At 40.3% G+C, this 21,074-nt stretch overlaps 1 protein-coding gene across 1 annotated transcript in view; it reads left to right on the top strand.

The window, feature by feature from the left end:
* Positions 1-21,074, top strand: part of LOC150087120 (twitchin-like) — a 3,511,780-nt gene that overhangs the window by 820,292 nt on the left and 2,670,414 nt on the right. Inside the window, 1 exon segment of the mRNA XM_090372971.1 lies at positions 40-310. Coding sequence (XP_090229097.1) covers positions 40-310 — 271 coding nt within the window.

Here is a 21,074-nt window from a genome sequence, read left to right as displayed (position 1 = left end):
CTAAATAATTCATTTTATGGAACTTTATTTAATCTGTAGAAACCAGATTCATTTTTAAAGCCCCTGGTTGATACACGAGCAAAAGAAGGAAAAGATAAAAAGGTGCGGTTAGAAGCAGTATTTTCACGTAGTGGTGTGAAAGCAAAATGGTTCAAAAATAAACAAGAACTTTTCCTGGGAAAAAAAAATCACATGAGCAGCACTGGAGATCTACATGTTCTAGAAATCATGAATCCAATAGTAGATGATTCAGGAAGGTACAAACTACAGTGCTTAGATACAAGTTGTTCCTGTTTATTAGAAGTTGATGGTAAGTGTATTTTGCCTATTACCTCCAATTTTTTAAAACTAGAAACCACTAAGATCAATATTTTTTTTTACTTTATTGTAGTAATCTCCATATTTACAAACATCATATGTTCTTGAGAAGTAGTTCATAAATATAAACTATTTATGAACTATTCCTGAAGAACACAAAGGTGTTTGTAAGACATTAATCCACATATTACAGTAGAGATGTGCAAATGTGTCTCCATTTCAGAGCGGAGAATCAAAATCAAATTTTGGTTTAACATTGACAAATGCAAGGTATTATATATGGGCAATAATCATAGATTAAAGTACCAACTGTGTGGTACTACATTCAGCATAATGGATAATGAAAAAGACTTCAGGGTAATTCTGCAGTCAGATATTATTATTATTATTAGCTAAATGGTGCAAGGAAGCCTGAGGCTTATGCTGCACCAGCCAAAAAAAAAATTTCTGAATTACCCTGAGAGAGAGAGAGAGAGAGAGAGAGAGAGCCAGCCAGAAGTAGAAGGGGAATCACCAAGAAAGAGAAGAATAATGATATCCAGCTCAAGACCCTGGGTGTGCTAAGCCCATACTCACCAGGTATGAGCCCCAGGGGTCACATGAAATTCTAGCGAGCAGCACAGACAGGTTTGCCGTACAGCTCAGGGGATTTTTTCAATGATATACAGGAACTTGTTAGCAGGGGTAGGGAGGTATTGTATTAAGGTATTATATCTCAGATTATTGTATTGTATAAGTCAATGGTTAGGCTGCATCTTGAGTACTGCATACAGGTCTAGACGTGTCATTTTAAGAAGGATGTAGATTGCTGGGTGCAGAGAAGAACAACAAGGGAATAAAAGGTTTGTCTTACCAAGAAAAGCTATTGCAAATTGCAGTATCTGGAGATTAGGCACCTGTGAGCAGGTATGACTGAGATGTTTAAGGCCTTGAATAGGTTGATGATGTTCAATGCTGATGGCATTTTTTTCTCTTTCTCAGACTACACACATGATGGGCATAAATTTAACTTCAACTTCAGGATGGATGGTTGCATAACTTTGCCTTCAGCCAGAAGGTGGTTGATTTTTGGAACAAACTTCCATCTGTTGTTGTGAATGTGGGTGGTTTGAATAAATTCAAGGAATAACTAGAGAGATTACACTGGTTTACAGTGTATCTGGGTTTTGAGTAAAAGTATGTGTCAGTTATTTATGCATGTTTACTGATTACTAAACCGAAGTCTGTTTGTTTCTATCACGTAAAGATTTTTCACAATTCATTAAGAAAATATTACCTAGGTATTATACACAAATGTGTACATAACTATAGTTTCTGCAATAGTTTACAAGTTTTATATCCCTATATTCGTAATCAGTATCAAATATTTGCCTCAAATACAACAGATTGTGCATGTTTAACCCGTAACTACACACACTGCAAGGTCATACTGCAAGGTAGCCGACCTTGACCCAGGAAGGTAGGCGGCCCCCCACCCTGTTCTTCCGGCCCATCTGTGATTCCCAGAATTTCATTTTCTGAGTGGAGTCTGGGAGACTCCTGTGTGTAGTTATGGGTTAAACTTGTCTGAGCATGCACTCACTTGTTTGTACAGTCCACTCAACCACAGAGCCTATATAAGTGGCACATCATTTATGTAGTCACAGTACTCATGTAAAAACCATCGTGAGCTCTCATTACGAGTTAGTTTTCTTTTAGCATGGCAACCAGAAAGTGGATAAACAGTCCCGACATATTTTTTTACGAATGTGGTTGTTTTGTTCCAGTTATTGTTATTTGTTTTTTTTTTTTTTAGGAGCATTAGCAACTAAGGCCATATTGCTCCTGGGATATGCGGTGGTCATTCCCAGACCTTTCCGCATCCTCCGTATTTGGTGGGCATGGGCTCAAACCCCTTTGTTCCAGTAAAGCAGAGGGGAAATATTACCAACTTTGTAAAAAAAGTCATCGTATTATGCATACTTTGACATAAAACTAGGCGATCAGGATAAATCGTGGGCACCACATAAAGTATGCCATACATGTATCGAACATCTTAGAAAATGGAGTCAAGGAAAAAAGGTGTGCTTGCCATTTGCTATTCCTATGGTGTGGCATGATCCAGTAAGCCATGCCGAATATTAATTTTGTGTATGTGACGTTAAAGGTTACAATTCAAAAAATAAACAGGACATCAAATATCCAGATCTACCATCAGCCATAAGACCGGTTCCACATGGACCTGATCTGCCTGTAAAACCTCCACCAGAAACTTTGGAGTCCACATCTTCTTCCACCGAAGCAGAAGCTAAAGAGGTTAGTGAAGAGGAATGTTACCAACTAGAAAATATTTTAACTCCACAGGAAATCACACAAGTTGAACTGAACGATTTAGTAAGGGACTTAGGTCTTCCAAAGTATGCTGCTGAAATTCTGGGATCCAGACTTCAAGCGAAGAACTTACTTGCTCCAGGTACATCATTTTCCTGGTACAGAAATTGTGAAAGGGAGTTTATACAGTATTTTTCACAAGAAGGTCCTCTCATATATTGCAGTGATATTGCTGGTTTATTAAGTGCCTTAGGAGCTCCATCATATGTACCTAGTGAATGGAAACTATTTATAGACTCTTCTAAGACTAGTTTAAAAGGTGTTCTCTTGTATAATGGAGATAAGTACACATCTGTGCCAGTTGCTCATTCAGTCTACTTAAAAGAAACTTATGACATAAAGTTGCTTCTGGAGAAAATTAAATATCAAGATCAGGAATGGCAACTATGTGGGTGCCTCCGTAGCCAGGCGGGCAGGAGCATTAGTGCGTAGCACACGCTTCTTGATTAGACCGGGGTTCGAGCCCGTGCCCACCAAATACGGAGGATGCAGAAAGGTCAGGGAATGACCACCGCATATTCCCGGAGCAATATGGCCTTAGTTGCTAATGCTCCTAAAAACCAAAAAAACAACAACAGCAACTATGTGGAGACTTAAAAGTGTTATGTATATTGTTGGGGCAACAGGGTGGGTACACTAAAATGTCATGCTTTATTTGTGAATGGGATAGCAGAGCTAAAGTGCTGCATTGGACAAAGAAGCAATGGCCTCGGAGGCACAATCTTACACCAAGGAAAAAAAAAAAATATTGTGCACAAAAGTTTGGTGAAGCCAGATAAAATACTTTTACCTCCACTGCATATCAAGTTAGGCATAATGAAGTAATTTGTTAAAGTATTGAATAAGGATGGCAACTGCTTTAAGTACCTTTGCAGTAAATTTCCCAGTTTATCTGACGTAAAACTTAAGGAGGGTATCTTCATTGGTCCCCAAATTAGAAAATTGGTTTTAGACGGCCAGTTTGAAACTACTCTGACTGACATTAAAAGGGAAACCTGGATTACTTTTAAAAGTGTAATGGAAAACTTTCTAGGAAATCATAAATCACAGGATTATGAGAAAATTATTCAAAATATGCTCGAAAAGCTTTGCAATATAGGTTGCAATATGAGCATCAAAATTCACTTTTTGCATGCCCATCTTGATTTTTTCCTCGAAAATCTTGCAAAGATGAGCGAAGAACAAGGGGAGAGATTCCATCAGGACACAAAGGAAATGGAGCAGAGGTACCGGGGAAGGTGGAATGCAAGCATGATGGCTGACTACTGCTAGGGTTTAAAAAGATAGAAACCTGGCACTGTACATAAAAAAAAAAACGATTAAACGTTTTTTTCAAACAAAGAGACGAAGGTCTGATTAATGAAAGTTTCAGAATTTTGATGAATACTTGTTAGTATATACATATTTTTTGATATATGAAAATGTAATCCTATCAATTTGTCATTACTAAATACAATAAAGTTACATACTTTCGTAAAAAACAATACTTTTTTATTTCTTAAATTGTGATGTATCTGGATGTGATAAAAAAAAATCTGTCAATTTGAAATCACAGCAACATATTTCGGCAGTAGGACCTATTGAAATTCAAACCCCAGTGAACAAACTTAAGTTTTGTAAACTAGTGTTATTGGAGGAGATGGACAGATGATACTTTGTCAGTTGATAAAGGGACACGGGTTCCGAAAGCTACTGAATGTACTTATATTTTATTTTATACTGGGTATACTGTAAATATCTATTTGAAAAATTATTAAACTATGGACCCCAGTACTCCAGACCCATTTGTCACTATTCGGTCACTTTATGGCCATAATACCTACAACGATTGTGCGCAGTTGCAAAAGTGCTTCCTCTCAATAGCTCGCTACAGGCAACATTTACGCTTCGCACACAGATGCAAAAGCAATCGAATTATACCTAAAGGGTTCCGATACAAAGCCCCGTTCCACAACCCTCATATGGATCGTGCCTGCTTTAACTTCAGCCTACGCACATTAAATTTGTGGATATCCCATCTCCACCGTGAAATCAGGAACGCCGACTACAACAAGTCCAGACTGTTACAACATCTACAAGGTAAGGTCTCGCCTATTATATTTACAAACCTTATACATACCATCTGCCATCGGGCTAGTCAGACCTCGGATACCTACCGTTTACGCCAACAGCGCAAGTTCATAAACTTGAGCATAGAAACTAACTCATTAAAGACGAACACTCGTTCAGACGACACGACTTCTTTCGTCTTGAATCTAAGTAACAAACAACTGTCCAACGAGCAGCTGAGTATTTTATCAAACGGTATGAAATTCGCCGTTATACCATCGAAACCTCCCATCACACAGCTCGCTATGGGTATAGAAGCCAGTATTACCAACCTTCCCGAAGAAACTGCCAACGAGATCCGATTCAAGACTGCCGCAGTCCTCCGCAACACTCGAAAAACGTGCTCAAACCTCAACCACCACCAACGTGCCACCCTGTCATCTATAGGAAAAGACAACTCCATCGTTGTACTTCCTGCGGATAAAGGGCGCCGGACTGTTGTGCTGGACCGATCAGCCTACCGAGAGAAAGCCTTGGCCCTATTACTCGATCCTAACGTATATGAACCTCTACCTGATCCTCCCGTTAAAGTCTTGAAATGTCTGGAAGCAAATGTTAATAAGCTTGTCCACGCATGGCTTAAAGATAAGAAGATCCCAACCGCGACTCACCATCTTCTGCGTGCTACTGGCTGCCAACTACCGCAATTCTACGGATTACCAAAGATCCATAAACCGGGTATTCCTCTCAGACCTATAGTGTCTTGCTGCAGTGCCCCAACATATGAACTGTCCAAACACATCGCGAGCCTCCTCTCGCCTCTTATAGGTAATACATCTCACACCGTTAAAAACAGCAGTGAATTCATTAACATCATTAAGGACATTTCAATCCCTGATAACTCTGTCATGGCATCATTTGACGTGGTTTCTTTATTCACCTCGATTCCCGTCCAACAGGCCGTACACTGCGCCAGAAGGCTCCTTGGGAGCGACTTAAGCCTCCAATCCAGGACGTCACTATCCACTGATGACATCTGTACCGCCCTCAACCTATGCCTCTCTAGCAGCATCTTCACCTTTGAAGACTCACTCTACAAACAAGTACATGGCACTGCTATGGGTGCCCCTGTCAGTTCCGTAGTAGCTAACATCGCCATGGAATATCTGGAGAAGCAGATACACCAGAACCCACCTACACCTATTACAACGTGGTGTAGATACGTCGACGATATTTTTACCATAATACCACGTGGTTCTGAAACGGTACTACTAGAATACCTCAACTCTCTATCCAATTTCATCAAGTTTACCGTAGAATCAGAGGTGGACGGTTCGCTCCCGTTTCTGGACGTGCTAGTGCATCGCGTAGGCCCACATCTAGAGACCTCAGTATACCGCAAACCCATGTGGTGCGGTCAATTCACCAACTACGGGTCCGGCCACGCTCCAAGCCATCTCAATAGCACTGCCCGCACCCTGTTCTCCAGGGCCTGGAGCCATTCCAGCACCGACACAATTAGACGTAACGAGATCTCCCGTGTGAAGGCGGACCTAACCAGATGCGGTTATCCATCCCATGTACTAAACAGATGCTTGTTACAGGCACAAGAACTTACTTCCAACCCAAGACCTCCGAAGCAAGTCGGCATATCATCCGCCTACATTCCGTACTATCCAGGAGTGTCAGGACGTATCTCGAAGATCCTGAGAAGTTACAACATCAAATGTGTGCAATTACCATGTAGGAACCTACGTTCACTTGTCTCCAGTGTGAAGACCCCTGTCACACCTGTCTTACGCAGCAATGTAGTGTACCGTATCACCTGTAGGGCCTGTAACAGTTGCTACATAGGTGAGACATCGAGACGTCTCCAGGATCGCCTCACGGAATACGACAGAGCAATCCGGCTTGCCGAAACTGACCAGTCCGCGCTTGCAGAACATTTTTGGGCTACCAACCACGATCTTGACCCCAAATGCGACTTTGAGATAGTGGACCACGCGCGACACTTTCGCCACCGCCTATGGCTAGAGTCACTAAACATAATAAACAACCCTAAGGCATTAAATCGCCAGAAAGGCATGCGTATACATCCCATCCTAGAGACAACCATTTTATTAATGGATGATCACTGGCGTAAGGCAGCACACGTCCGTGCTACAACAATGACGCTTGAGTAACGTGCCACACTTTGCTTGTAATGTATTCAAATTTGTCAGTTGATAAAGGGACACGGGTTCCGAAAGCTACTGAATGTACTTATATTTTATTTTATACTGGGTATACTGTAAATATGATACGGGAAGTTTTTTTTGTTTTCTGGCTGATTGTTTATAAACTTGCTCTCTTGAATCATTTGTCACTACTAATACTAATATGGTTGATTCATTATTTATTTAATGAATACATTCTTCTTTATTTTCTATATACAATACAGTGTTATATTATAGTAAAATCAAATTAATGCTATAATAGATAAAGATTCATTCTGAAATTTACCAATCATATGATTTATATATTTAAAATTTATTTCTGTTATGAAAGTTCCCATTTGTAACAATGTGTGGTTCAAAATATATATCAGTTAATTTTTCTAGCTGAGAGTTGGTGGAATGATGTGACAAGCAGGACTCATGCCTATGGTCCCATGCTAAATGATCTTCCATTACCTGCAATTTTCCATTATCCTAATGCTAAATGATTTTGCAAATCATTCAGCATTAGGATAATTGGCATGGATGCAAACTTGAACATTGTGATATCAAGCCACATGCTGCCAGAAAAAGTGCATAACCCATTTTTCCAGCCATGTTGTTATATCGGCTGAAAAAAAAAGAAACAATTAAAATGAAGCCGTGAACTCCTCTGCCATCCTCAGCATCCAAAAGTATAAATAAACATTTATTTGTTAAATAATGGTGCTTCCTAGATACTTGAAGTTGTTTCCCTTCCATTGTAATGTATCCATCAAGCTTGCCACTCCTCTTTAGAACCATTACTTTACTTTTCTCCTAACTGAAAACCAGTCCAAATTCATTGGCGATACTAGCCCATATATCACCTTGCCGTTGCACTTGTTTCCTGCTCTCTCCCCATATGCAGAGGTCATCTCCAAATAGCATGACTTTCATCTGGTCCTGTCCAAGTTATTCCACCACTCTAATTTGCACATCATTCATGCTAGCTATGAATAGTAGTGGTGAGAGGATGCCTCCTTGCCTCAAACCTGATGTTATTTTGAAGCTGTCCGTCAACCCCACCACTGTTCTTACCTTTCTCACTGTATATTCTTGTATTTCTTACTGTATTTCTCACATATTCTCAATTCTCTCCAGAAGATGTTCCTCTATCCCCAAGTTTCTCAAGACCTCCAACACTTTCTTTCTCTTTACGGCATCAAACGCTTTCTTTATATCCAAAAGTGCCATCCATAATTCTTTATTGTGTTCATAACTTTTCCATCAGTTGCCTGATGCAGAAAATTAGATCCACTGTCGATCTTCCAGGCCTAAAGCCGTACTGTTCCTTGGCCATCCTATTTTCAATCGTTCCTCTTATCTTCCACTCTAACACTCTCTCATACAGCTTACTCACATGTGATGTCAGTGTGATGCCTCTATAATTGGGAAACTTTTTCATGTTCCCCTTCTTGAACAGCGCATGATCAAACCTTCTTTCCAGTCCCATTACAAAGACTGGACTTGGACTAATAGGCGAAGAAATAAGTAGAAGGATATAAGCGGGTGGGAATTTCTATAGGCAGACAAGAGATCTGATTTGAAACAGGAACATACCACCGAAGTGTAAGAAGGCTATATATCAGGCCTATTACATACCAATTCTGACTTATGCATCTGAAACTTGGACTATGAGGAAAAAGGATGAAAGCAGAATTCAGGGAGCAGAAATGAGTTATGTGAGGAGCATAGCTGGAAAGACAAGACACGAAAAAGTCAGGAATGATGTGATTAGGGAGAGAATTCAGGTTGAAACACTCCAGAATAGGATTGAAAGGTCCCGTTTGAAATGATTTGAACATGTCAAGAGGATGAATGAGAGGCGTTTGTGGTGCCTCCATAGCCGGGTGGGTAGGAGCAGCAGTGCGTAGCACACGCTTCTTGATTAGACCGGGGTTCGAGCCTGTGACCACCAAATATGGAGGATGCGGAAAGGTCAGAGAATGACCACCGCATATCCTCAGAGCAATGCAGCTTTAGTTGCTAATGCTCCTAAAGAAAAAAACAAAAGAGAGGCATTTGCCATGAAGAATGTTTGATTTACAATTAGGGGTCAAAAGAACAAGGAGCGAGACCAAGAATGAGATAGCAGGACACGATAAAGACCGATGTCATTAAGAGAGGGTGATATTGGAATGAAATCAACGATGGAGAGAAGTACACGGACAGAGCATGGTGGTAAGGCTTCAAATGTTAACACGTGGAATAGCGGAATGATGATAGATGATGATTAACATTAGCATTAGCAGGCACATGATGAAAGAAAGCAAGCTTATATACCATCAGCCAAAAAAAAAAAAAAAAAAAAAAAAAAACCCTTATTTCAACCATCCACTTGCTCCAAATGTTTGTCAAGTTCTGATTTGAATCTATTTAAGCTATGAACTTCTACAACAACAGATGGAAGTTTGTTCATGCAATCAACCACCTGCTGGCTAAAGGCAAACTTCCGCACATCTTTCCTACAACCGTCTTTCCTCAATTTGAATTTATGCCCTCTCAGGCAATTATTCTGAGCAAGAGGAAGAATCTCTTCAGCATTGAGCATGCTCAAACCATTCAAGGATTTATACACCTCAATCAGATCACCGTGCAGGTACCTAGTCTCCAGACACTGTAATTTGCAAAATTTAAGCCTTTCTTTGTAAGAGCAACCCTTTCTTTCATTCACTAATCTTGTTGCCCTTCTCTGTATTCGTTCCAACAGCTATACATCCTTCTTAAAATGAGGCCTCTAGACCTGTATACAGTACTCAAGGTGTGGCCTGACAATTCCCTTATACAAGAGGATAATCACCTCCTTATCCCTGCTAGAAAAATTCCTGTATATCATTGACAAGACACCATGAGCTACTCTTGCAGACCATCTACACTGCTCAGAAAACTTTAAATTTGCTTGCACAATTATCCCCAGGTCCTTTTCATTCTCTACCACTGTCAGTGATGTACCACAGAGTTGATACGATACTCTGGGGTTACTGCTTCCCATATGTAGTACTTTACATTTATTAGCATTAGCATTAGTAGAGGCATTTGATGCAAGAAAGCAAGCTTATGCAGCATCAGCCAAAAAAAAATAATAATAAAAAATAAAAAAATAATAAAAAAATAAAAAATAACTACTTCCACTTCACCGCTCTGTTTTTTCGAAATACCTGTCCAGCTGAGCCTTAAACTTATTTAGGCTATCAACTTCCACGACAAGGGATGGAAGTCTATTCCACCAACCAACCACCCGCTGGCTAAAGGCAAATTTCCTCACGTCTATCCTACATCTGTCTTTTCTCAATTTGAATTTATGCCCTCTCAAGTGATTATTCTGAGCAAGAGGAAGAATCCCATCAGCATTGAGCATGCTCAAACCAATCAAGGCTTTATACACCTCTATCCGATCACCTCGCCGGTGCCTAGTCTCCAGACACTGTAATTTGCAAAATTTAAGCCTTTCTTCGTAAGAGCACCCCTTTGTTCCATTCACTAATCTTGTTGCCCTTCTCTGTACTTGTTCCAGCATCTCTATATCCTTCTTGAAATGAGGCCTCCAGACCTGTATACAGTACTCTAGGTGTGGTCTGACCATTGCCTTATACAAGGGAATAATCACCTCCTTATCCCTGCTAGAAAAATTCCTATATATCATCGACAATACACCATGAGCTACTCTTGCAGCCCATCTGCACTGCTTAGAAAACTTCATATCTGCCTTCACAACCACCCCCAGGTCCCTTTCATTCTCTACCACTGTCAGTGTAGTACCACAGAGTTGATACGTTGCTCTGGGGTTGCTGTTTCCCATATGTAGTACTTTACATTTGTCAATGTTAAACTTCATTTGCCACCTCTCAGCACATCTGCTCAACCTTTCCAAACTGAAGTTTAACATTTATCAATGTTAAACTTCAGTTGGAGCCTCTCAGTCCACCTGCTCACTTTTCTAGATCCTATTGCAGCAGCGTTCTGTCATTAGTGTCATTAACAACCCTGCTTACTTTCGTATCATCTGCAAACTTGGACATTAAGCCTGATATACCATCATCAATATCATTTAAAATACAGAAAACAACAATGGACCTAACACTGAACCCTGAGGGACTCCACTAATAACATTAGTCCACGAAGAGCAGTGTCCATTGATTACCATTCTCTGTCTTCTCCCACTCAACCATCCCTTTATCCATAGCAGCAATCTGCCTCCAATGCCACATTGCTCCAATTTGTGCAGCAGTCTTCCATGTGCAACAGTATCAAAGGCCTTTCTATGATCCAAATATATGATATCAAAGTTATTCTTTGCATCCAGTTCCTTTGTGACTACATCATAGTATCCAATCAAATTAGTCAGACAACACTTCCCCTTAACAAATCCATGCTGTGTTCAAGCTATAACTGAAGTCTTGTCTAGATGATCCTGCAATGCTTCTTAAACAGTGCCTCAATTAATTTCCCTGTAACAGAAGTTAAACTTATCAGTCTGTAATTACCTGTGTTTCCCTTTGATCCTCCTTTGTGGATTGGGATCACATTTGCACATCTCCAGTCCATGGGTACCTCCCCTGAGTCCAGGGAAGCTCTCATATTTTATTTGCTGCCTCCTTTAATATAACTGGATAGATTCCATACACCTCAGGTGCATTTCTTATGTTTGTCTGCAACAATTTCTCCTCCACTTTTCTCTCAGTTATTAGGATTAGCATTAGCATTGGTAGAAACATATTATGCAAGAAAGCAAACTTATGCAGCATCAGCCAAAAAAAAAAAAAAAAAAAAAACATTTCCATTTCACCCCTCCGTTTTTTCAAAATACCTGTCCAGCTGAGCCTTAAATTTATTTAGACTATCAACTTCCACAACAAGGGATGGAAGCCTGTTTCACCAACCAACTACCCGCTGGCTAAAGGCAAATTTCCACACATCTATCCTACATCTGTCTTTCCTCAGTCTGAATTTATGCCCTCTCAGGTGATTATTCTGAGCAAGAGGAAGAATCCCATCGGCATTGAGCATGCTCAAACCATTCAAGGCTTTATACACCTCATTCAGATCAACTCGCCGGTGCCTAGTCTCCAGACACTGTAATTTGCAAAACTTAAGCCTTTCTTCGATAGAGCAACCCTTTGTTCCATTCACTAATCTTGTTGCCCTTCTCTGTACTCGTTCCAGCAGCTGTACATCCTTCTTGAAATGAAGCCTCCAGACCTGTATACAGTACTCAAGGTTTGGCCTGACCATTGCCTCATACAAGGGAATAATCACCTCCTTATCCCTGCTAGAAAAATTCCTTTATATCATTGACAAGACACCATGAGCTACTCTTGCCGACCGTCTGCAGTGCTCAGAAAACTTTAAATCTGCCTGCACAATTATCCCCAGGTACTTTTCATTCTCTACCACTATCCGTGTTGTACCTCATAGTTGATACGATACTCTGGGATTACTGCTTCCCATATGTAGTACTTTATATTTGTCAATGTTAAACTTCAGTTGCCACCTCTCAGCCCACCTGCTCAACTTTTCTAGATCCTGTTGCAGCAGCGTACTGTCATTAGTGTCCTTATCAACCCTACCAACCTTTGTATTGTCTGCAAACTTGGACAATAAGCTTGATATACCATCATCAATATCATTTATAAATACAAAAAACAATAATGGACCCAACACTGAACCCTGAGGGACCCCACTAAAAACATTAGTGCACGGTGAGCAGTGTCCATTGATTACCACTCTCTGTCTTCTCCCACTCAACTATCCCTTTAACCATAGCAGCAATTTGCCTCCAATGCCACACTGCTCCAATTTGTGCAGCAGTCTTCCACGTGCAAAAGTATCAAAAGCCTTTCTAAAATCCAAATATATAATATCAAAATTATTCCCTGCATCCAGTTATTCTGTGACTGCATCATAGTATCCAATCAAATTGGTCAGGAAAGACTTTCCCTTAACAAAACCAAGCTGCATCCGAGCTATAACTGTAGTCTTGTCTAGATGATCCTGCAGTGCTTCTTTAACCAGTGCCTCCATTAATTTTCCTGGAACAGAAGTTAAACTCACAGGTCTATAATTACTTGTGTCAGCCTTTGATCCTCCTTTGTGAATTGGGGTCATATTTGCACATCTCCAGTCTATGAGTACCTCTCCTGAGTCCAAAGAAGCTCTCATAATTATGGCTAAGGGTTTGCTTACTTCCTTTGCTGCCTCCTTTAATATAACTGGATAGATACCATCCACCCCAGGTGCCTTTTTTATGTTTTTCCTCAACAATTTCTCCTCCACTTTACTCTCAGTTAATACAAAATCATCTAGCTCACTGCCAGAGTTTACTTCACCTACAAGATTATCTAGCTTACTGCCAGATTTTAATACACCTCTGGTATTCCCCTCCCTGAATAACTCATCATGTGTGAATGTAGATGCAAAATATTCATTTAGTTTGTTAGCTACCTGAGCAGGATCATCAACAGTTGAGCCATCGATATCAAGTGGACCAATCTGATTCATTCCCTTTGACTAGGCTGAGAAAAATTCTATCCCTTGAGCCTTGCACAATCTCTTCAGGGCCCTAATTGATTGAAAGGCTCTCATCATATACTCCCTCCTGTCATGTCTGGGCAGAATTGCAGATACTTTCAAATTCAACCCTAACTCAAGGCCTTTTTTTCAGCATTGACTTGTACTTGTTAAGTAATTCCACCAGTCTCCTACTCCTAATATCATTAGTGCCAACTTATTCAACAATATTACCCTTTGTGCCCTTAAAATATGATATCTGCTTTACAACGTCATCAACCTTTCCTCCTGGCACACATACCCTGGTCCTGTTCCAGCTATCCTTTTTGCACAATATGTTAGCATTAGCATTAGTAGAAGCATATGATGCAAGAAAGCAAGCTTATGCAGCATCAGCCAGAAAAAAAAAAAAAAAAAAAACTTCCACTTCACCCCTCCATTCGTTCGAAATACCTGTCCAGCTGAGCCTTAAATTTATTTAGGCTGTCAACTTCCACAACAAGGGATGGAAGTCTGTTCCACCAACCAACTACCCGCTGGCTAAAGGCAAATTTCCGGACATCTATCCTACATCTGTCTTTCCTCAATTTGAATTTATGCCCTCTCAGGTGATTATTCTGAGCAAGAGGCAGAATCCCATCAGCATTGAGCATGCTCAAACCATTCAAGGCTTTATACACCTCTATCAGATCTCCTCGCCAGTGCCTAGAGTCCAGACACTGTAATTTGCAAAACTTAAGCCTTTCTTCGTAAGAGCAACTCTTTGTTCCATTCACTAACCTTGTTGCCCTTCTCTGTACTCGTTCCAGCAGCTCTACATCCTTTTTGAAATGAGGCCTCCAGACCTATATACAGTACCTCGGTTCCCTGACGATAGATTCAACTACAACAACTGGTTCCTTTGGGACCAGTGCATTCTGCCTTGGGGGTTGCCGCTGTGTTGCGTGAAGTTCAAGTGCAAGCTCTGGCATTGATGTGGGCATTTGAGAGCTTGATGGGCCCTTCAATTTAAATCCTTCGAGGGCATCCATCCTATCCTTCAAGTTCTCATATAAGCCCATAAGAATGCTGAGGTGGCGCCTGATTTCCTCAAATGTTGAATCATCCAACAATCATGATGATGATGATTGTGAAATAATACTTGAATGGATACTAAATTATTATTATTTTATGACTCAACAATTTTCATGCCCTTGGCATAAAATACCAAGGGTATGAAAATTGCCTAAAAAAAAGTTCATGCTGATGCTTATTAGCATTAGTAGAGGCATACGATGCAAGAAAGCAAACTTATGCAGCATCAGCAATAAAACTCTCCCATTGCACCCCTCCATTTGTTCGAATGCCTGTACAGCTCAGCCTTAAATTTATTTAGGCTATCAACTTCCACAACAAAAGATATCTGTTCCACCAATCAACCACTCACTGGCTAAAGGCAAATTTCTGCATGTCTCTTCTACAACTGTGTTTCCTCAATTTGAATCTACGCTCCCTCAGATTCTTAATATGAACAAGAGGAAGAATTCCATCAGCATTTAGCTTGCTCAACCCATTCAAGGCCTTATACACCTCAATCAGATCACCTCGCAGGCACTTACTCTCCAGATGCGGCAATTTGTAGCACTTAAGCCTTTCTTGGTAAGAGCACCTCTTTGTTCCCCTCACCAATCTTTTTGCCCTTCTTTGTACTTGTTCTAGCAACTCTACATCCTTCCTAAAATGAGGCCTCCAGACCTGTACACAGGATTCCAGGTGTGGCCTGATCATTGCTTTGTACAATGGGATAATCACCTCTGTGTCTGCTAGCAAAATTCCTATATATCATTGACAAGACTCCATGACCTACCCTGGCAGCCCATCTGCACTGCTCAGCAAACTTCATATTTGGCTGCACAATTACCTCCAGGTCTTTTTCACTTTCCACTTCCCTGAGTGTAGTACCACCTAGTTGGTATGTTTCTCTTGGGTTATTAACAACCTGTCATTAACAACTCTGCCAACCTTTGTACCATCTGCAAACTTGGACATTTTATTTTGTATTTTACCATGCAAGATAAAAAAAAAGAAAATGTAGCTGTTATCAATTATGTTGAACAAAATGGACCATAATATGCCAGTGCAGGTTGGCAAAGCAACTGTATTTAGTAATCAGGGGCTTGAACCCTGGTCTACTTAAAGAGTGTGTGCTACTGCACTCCTGCTCCTGACCACTCAGCTACAAATGCCATGTCATGCAAGATAATCTGCAATTAAAAAAATAGTTTGATATGGTCTTGTGATATTTAGTACTGTTGCAGTTTTCTTATTAGTTATTTGATGTCTGTTTAGTCCATTTCAACTGTGTTGAAATGGACTAAGAAAATGCCAGAAAAAATATGTTTCTGATAGGGAGGAGGGATCTCTCCATTCCAGTCCTGATTCAGAATATCTACCACTAATATAATTTTCAACCACAGGAAGGTCATATATTTTATTGTTATTAGTTAAAATAGTACTGTTGGTTTTATTATTATCATACACTTTAAGATACTGTCAAAAAATAAAAGGAAACTTGTTTTCTAGTGCCACACTAGTTAAAACTTACTCACTATTAACATCTCCTTTGGTGAACAAATCATCAGATGCCAACCCACCAGTAATGCTACTGAATACATCATAACTCAAATTCTAATTGCTACAACCAATGTGGTACCTGAAGTGTGTGCTGGCCTTTATAAACATGAAAATCCTTGGTGGTACGATATGTATTACTTTGCTAAACAAGAGGGGGAAAAAAAAAGGCTGTTACATAAACATTCAAAAACTGATAACTTTATAAATTTCAAAAAAAAAAAAAAAAAATCCTTATAGCACGTTGCCTAAAAGAAAGCAAGCTTTTTCCAGCAACATCAGTGACATTTGTGATTTCATTTATAAGCATAATCCTGCGGACATCTGTCTCCAAGAAACAAATTTAACTCCACAAGTAAATGAGCAATAAAAAACTATGACATATACAGGGTGACTCAAAAATACACGGCATAACTTCAGGAATGAGTTCTTCATATGTAGACAATAAAAATATTTCATATCAACATAGTTCCGGAAATGCTTTGTTCTCGAGTTATTAAGCGGAATATCTTATCTCCCGCAGGTGATGTCCTTCATCACAGGGTACTGACAGAATCTGGTGGTTTTCCGTTCCGACCATGTACTCAAATCAGGAGCAAACAGATAGGCACTTTATGTACGGTTTGGCAGATGGCAATGCTCTGGAGGCTCGTCGTTTGTACCATGAAAGGTTCCTAGAATGTAGATGTCCAGACAGGAAAACATTTGAAGGTATCCATCACCGCCTTTGTGAACATGAGACCTTTACACCTCGTGCTGCTGACAGAGGATGACCAAGATCTACGACTCTGGAAGTAGAGGAGAAGATTTTGGATGTTGTTCGTGCCACTCCTGGAATCAGCACACGCAGAATAGCAATGCAACTGGCTGTTCAATGTTCAACTATTTGGAGAGTGTTGTGAGAACACCAACTGTATCCTTACCATCTGCAACAGGTACAGGCCTTGTCACCAGCAGATTACCCTGCGTACATAGAGTGCATATCCGCTTGCTCCTGATTTGAGTACATGGTTGGAATGGAAAACCACCAGATTCTGTCAGTACCTTGTGATGAAGGAAATCACATGCGGAAAATAAGACGTTCCGGTTAATAACTTGGGAAACAAGCATTACTGGAACTATGTTGATATAAAATATTTTTATTGTCTACATATGAGGAACTCACCCCTGAAGTTTTTCCGTGTATTTTTGAGACACTCTGTATAGATAAGGCCAATCTCCCATCCCCCCCCACTGGTTCCCACAACCGAGGGATCATTCTAATTAATTCCAGAATCCCCTATAAATGCATCTAAGGACATTTGCAAGTGTAAATATTGCTTAAAAGCAAATGTCCTTAAAAGCTTAAAGGCAGTGGCATAAAATCTCAGTCTAATTTACACTTTTTTCCCTTTTTTTTTTTAGAACCTATAGTACTTAGTACCGTGCTTGGGTTGGAGGTTGTTGTTGTTATTTGGTTTTTAGGAGCATTAGCAACTAAGGCCATATTGCTCTGGGATATGCGGTGGTCATTCCCTGAAGGACCTTTCCGCATCCTCCGTATTTGGTGGTGACGGGCTCGAACCCCGGTCTAATCAAGAAGCGTGTGCTATGCACTGCTGCTCCTTCCCACCTGGCTACGGAGGCGCCTGGGTTGGAGGTTGAGAAGACGAAAGAAGATATTTGTTGACATTGGACTTGAACTTCTGTAGACTGTAATTTTCAGGAAATACGTATGAAGGAAGGTTGTTCCAGAAAACGGCAGTTGAATGAATGAACGAAGAAGATGAAAAGTTGGTTCTGTGAGTTTGAAGTTGGGTAGCAAATGGATGTTGGCTGGTGGCGGCACATGTTCGGACTGTTTTGAAAGAGAGCGCGGGAATTATAGAAGCCAATTCAGAAGAACAGTGCCCATGGAAGTATTTGTAGAAGAGGCATGCAGCAGAAACAGTACGTCTATGAGAAAGCGAGTGGAGAGACTCTGTTAGAGATGAATCATTAATTAACCTAACTGCCCTCTTCTGAATGGAATCAAGCAACCTGAGAGAGGTTTTGGGGAAACCACCCCAGATATGGGAACAATATTATTAATAACAATATTATTAGAGTATAAAATGAATTATAAAGTAGAGCTGGAGCTCCCAAATTTGTAAAAGGACTTAGGTTAGGAGATATTCTGATTGAGACCTCTAATGCTAAGCTTTCAGAGTGGCTGTTGAATTCCGGATTTGCGATTTATACAGAGTGAGCAGCTGTTTGGAAGAAAAGTAATGCCAAGAGCAAAAGAGAAAACCAAGTTTTTTAGATGCAGAAGAAGCAATATTTGTAATGTGCTTGTGCTAAGAGAGATTAGAAGTCAGGGTAATCCCCAAAAGAGATATATCATTTTGCCTAGAAATCGGAGTGTCACTAAAGACAAGCATAGGAGCAGAAGAATCCTTTTTGCGAGATATAAGACAAGACTGAGTTTTAGAAGGGTTGAAATCAACTAAGTTGTCTTTGCCCCACTGAAGAATTATCTGAAGATCGGCATTTAAGGAATTGATAGCAGATTTTTGAGAAGTTGAAGCTGATTGAGCAGGACAAGGTTTCTCAAAATGGAAAGTGGAATGCAATGTGCTATCATCAGCAAAAATATGGATAGGATTTCCAGTCAATGGAAGAAGGTCATTAATGTACAAGAGGAAAAGAGTGGGGGAAAGAACTGAACCTTGGGGGACACCGGCATTAGTGGAGAAGTTAGAAGACAGAGAGCCATCTACCATCACCCTCAGTGAGCGATCAGAGAGAAAACTGGATAATCAATTACTAAAAACAGTTGGCAAACCATAAGATGGAAGCTTGTTTAGAAGACCTTTATGCCAAACACGATCAAAAGCCTTTGAGATGCCAAAAGCAACTACTTGTGTTTCACCAAATCTTTCCATTGAATTAGTCCATAAATGGGTAACATAAGCCAGAATATCACAAGTGGATCGACACTGACGGAATCCATACTGGCGATCGTTGATCAGACGGAAGGTTTCTAGGTAGTTTAAGAGTTGGCGGTTAATTGATTTCTCCATTACTTTAGAAAGAGTAGAAGTAATTGCAATGGGATGATAATTGGATGGGAGGGATTTGTCACCCTTTTTAGGAACTGGCTGGATATGAGCAAATTTCCAAGCAGAAGGAAAAACACCTTTGGAATAAGAAAGTGAAAAAAAAAGTCAGCAAAGAATAGGAGTAAGTTCAGGAGCACAGGTTTTGAGAACAAGAGGAGAAATACCATCAGGACCTGGAGCTTTGAATGGAGCATGTTGGGAATGGTGGGAGGTGTTTTACCAAGATCATTAATACATGAGCTGGGAGAAAAATGGGATGCTAATAGGTCAGCTTTATCCTTGGCTGAAGTGACAACAGAACCATCTGGTTTGGACAGAGATGGGCAAAATTTGCGGCCAATAGCTTTGGCAAGAGACCAGAATGCTCGGCTACCTTTAGGGCAAGAAGCAAGATTTCTACGCTTAGCCTGTTCAAACTCTAGTTTGGACTGATTAATAACTGCTTTACAATTGTTGCGAGCTTTGGTGTAAGCCGAAAATGAAACTGAAGAATTAGAAACAAGCCAATTACGATATGCAACATTCTTCTCTTGAACAGCCTTAACACATTTATTGGAAAACCAAGGTTTAGATAAAGGATGAGATTTTAAAGTGCAGTGTGGGATAAAGGATTCCATTCCTACAAGAATAATTTCACTGACATGATCTGAGCAAACGTTGACATCAGAACTTTTGAAACAGTAATCCGACCAAGGAAAAGAAGAAAAGAAATCTCGCAGGTCATCCCATTTTGCATTCTTGTAAGGCCAAACAACACATTGGGAATAGCCATGAGATAAAGGTTCCATTGGAGAAGAGACAATCACCAAGTTGTGATCTGAAGTGCCTAAAGGACCTCTCACTTCGACCGTGTACTTAGAAGGGTTGTTTGTGAGAAAAAGATCAAGCGTATTGGCTGCATGATTAGGATTGTCCGGTATTCTTGTAGGTAAATGAACATGAACAATCTGTGCTAAGTCATTAGTAATTGCAAAAGCCTCAGCATCTCGACCTGCTGGGTCGGTGTGACTAGAAAAGGGAAGCCAGCTGGAGTTGTGAACATTAAAATCACCAAGGAAAATTACCTCACTGTTAGGAAAGTTGGACTGGAGAAAGTCAAGTTGCAAAGAGAGGAAGTCAAAAAGCTCCAAATGATTAATGGGGATGGGAGAACGGTAGAGACAACAGATGAATTTTACACAATGAGGTAGAGAGATTTTAAGCCAGAGAAGATCAAAGAGAGGAGATTTCAAATTGCAGAGTCTCTGACAGGGAATATCAGAACGGACGTATGCAAAAGTACCACCTTTGAGGCAAAAGGAACCATACAGTGAATAATTTGGCTGAGATGAGCAGTAGTTGAATCGACCGATAACTGAGATTCTGTTAGAAAAAGTACATGGGGTTTGGCAGACTGCAAGTGGAAATGGACATCGTTGAGATTAGAACTGAGACCACGTATATTTGTGAAATGAATTAGGAAGTGCTTGGGAGGTTTAGATCTTTTTGCAGATAAGCTTGCTCTATTAGTTTACAATTCATGGTGTATTCAATAGTAAGAAAAAGTGAGTGGGACATGCTGTATGAAGTAATGAAAATTTTTGGATATGGCGTACATGTGGTAAGAATATACCCAGATCCTTGACATAACGTGGCCTCGACAATGCTCCTCGCATACACACTACTCGGACTCCCTCTAGTCGCTATCTGGCAGAGTAGAGGTAGCAAGATCTGGAAGCCTCCTTGAGAGTTACCAATAGGTTCGGTCCGGTGTACTAACTAGCGGCTGGCCTGCGAACACCGTTTTAGAGCTGTACCCTTGAAATGTAAGGAATATTGGATCTCGCTACAACGTTCATCATAACCTCAAAAGTCATCAATCATACTGCATGATGGAAGAGATTGGGAAGGGTTGGATTTA

This window comes from Mastigoproctus giganteus, chromosome 4 (assembly GCF_048544385.1).
Source record: "Mastigoproctus giganteus isolate SK-2022 chromosome 4, ASM4854438v1, whole genome shotgun sequence".
Lineage (NCBI taxonomy): Eukaryota > Metazoa > Arthropoda > Arachnida > Uropygi > Thelyphonidae > Mastigoproctus > Mastigoproctus giganteus.
The sequence above is the reverse complement of the archived record's forward strand: the minus strand, read 5'-3'. Positions and strand labels throughout refer to the sequence as shown.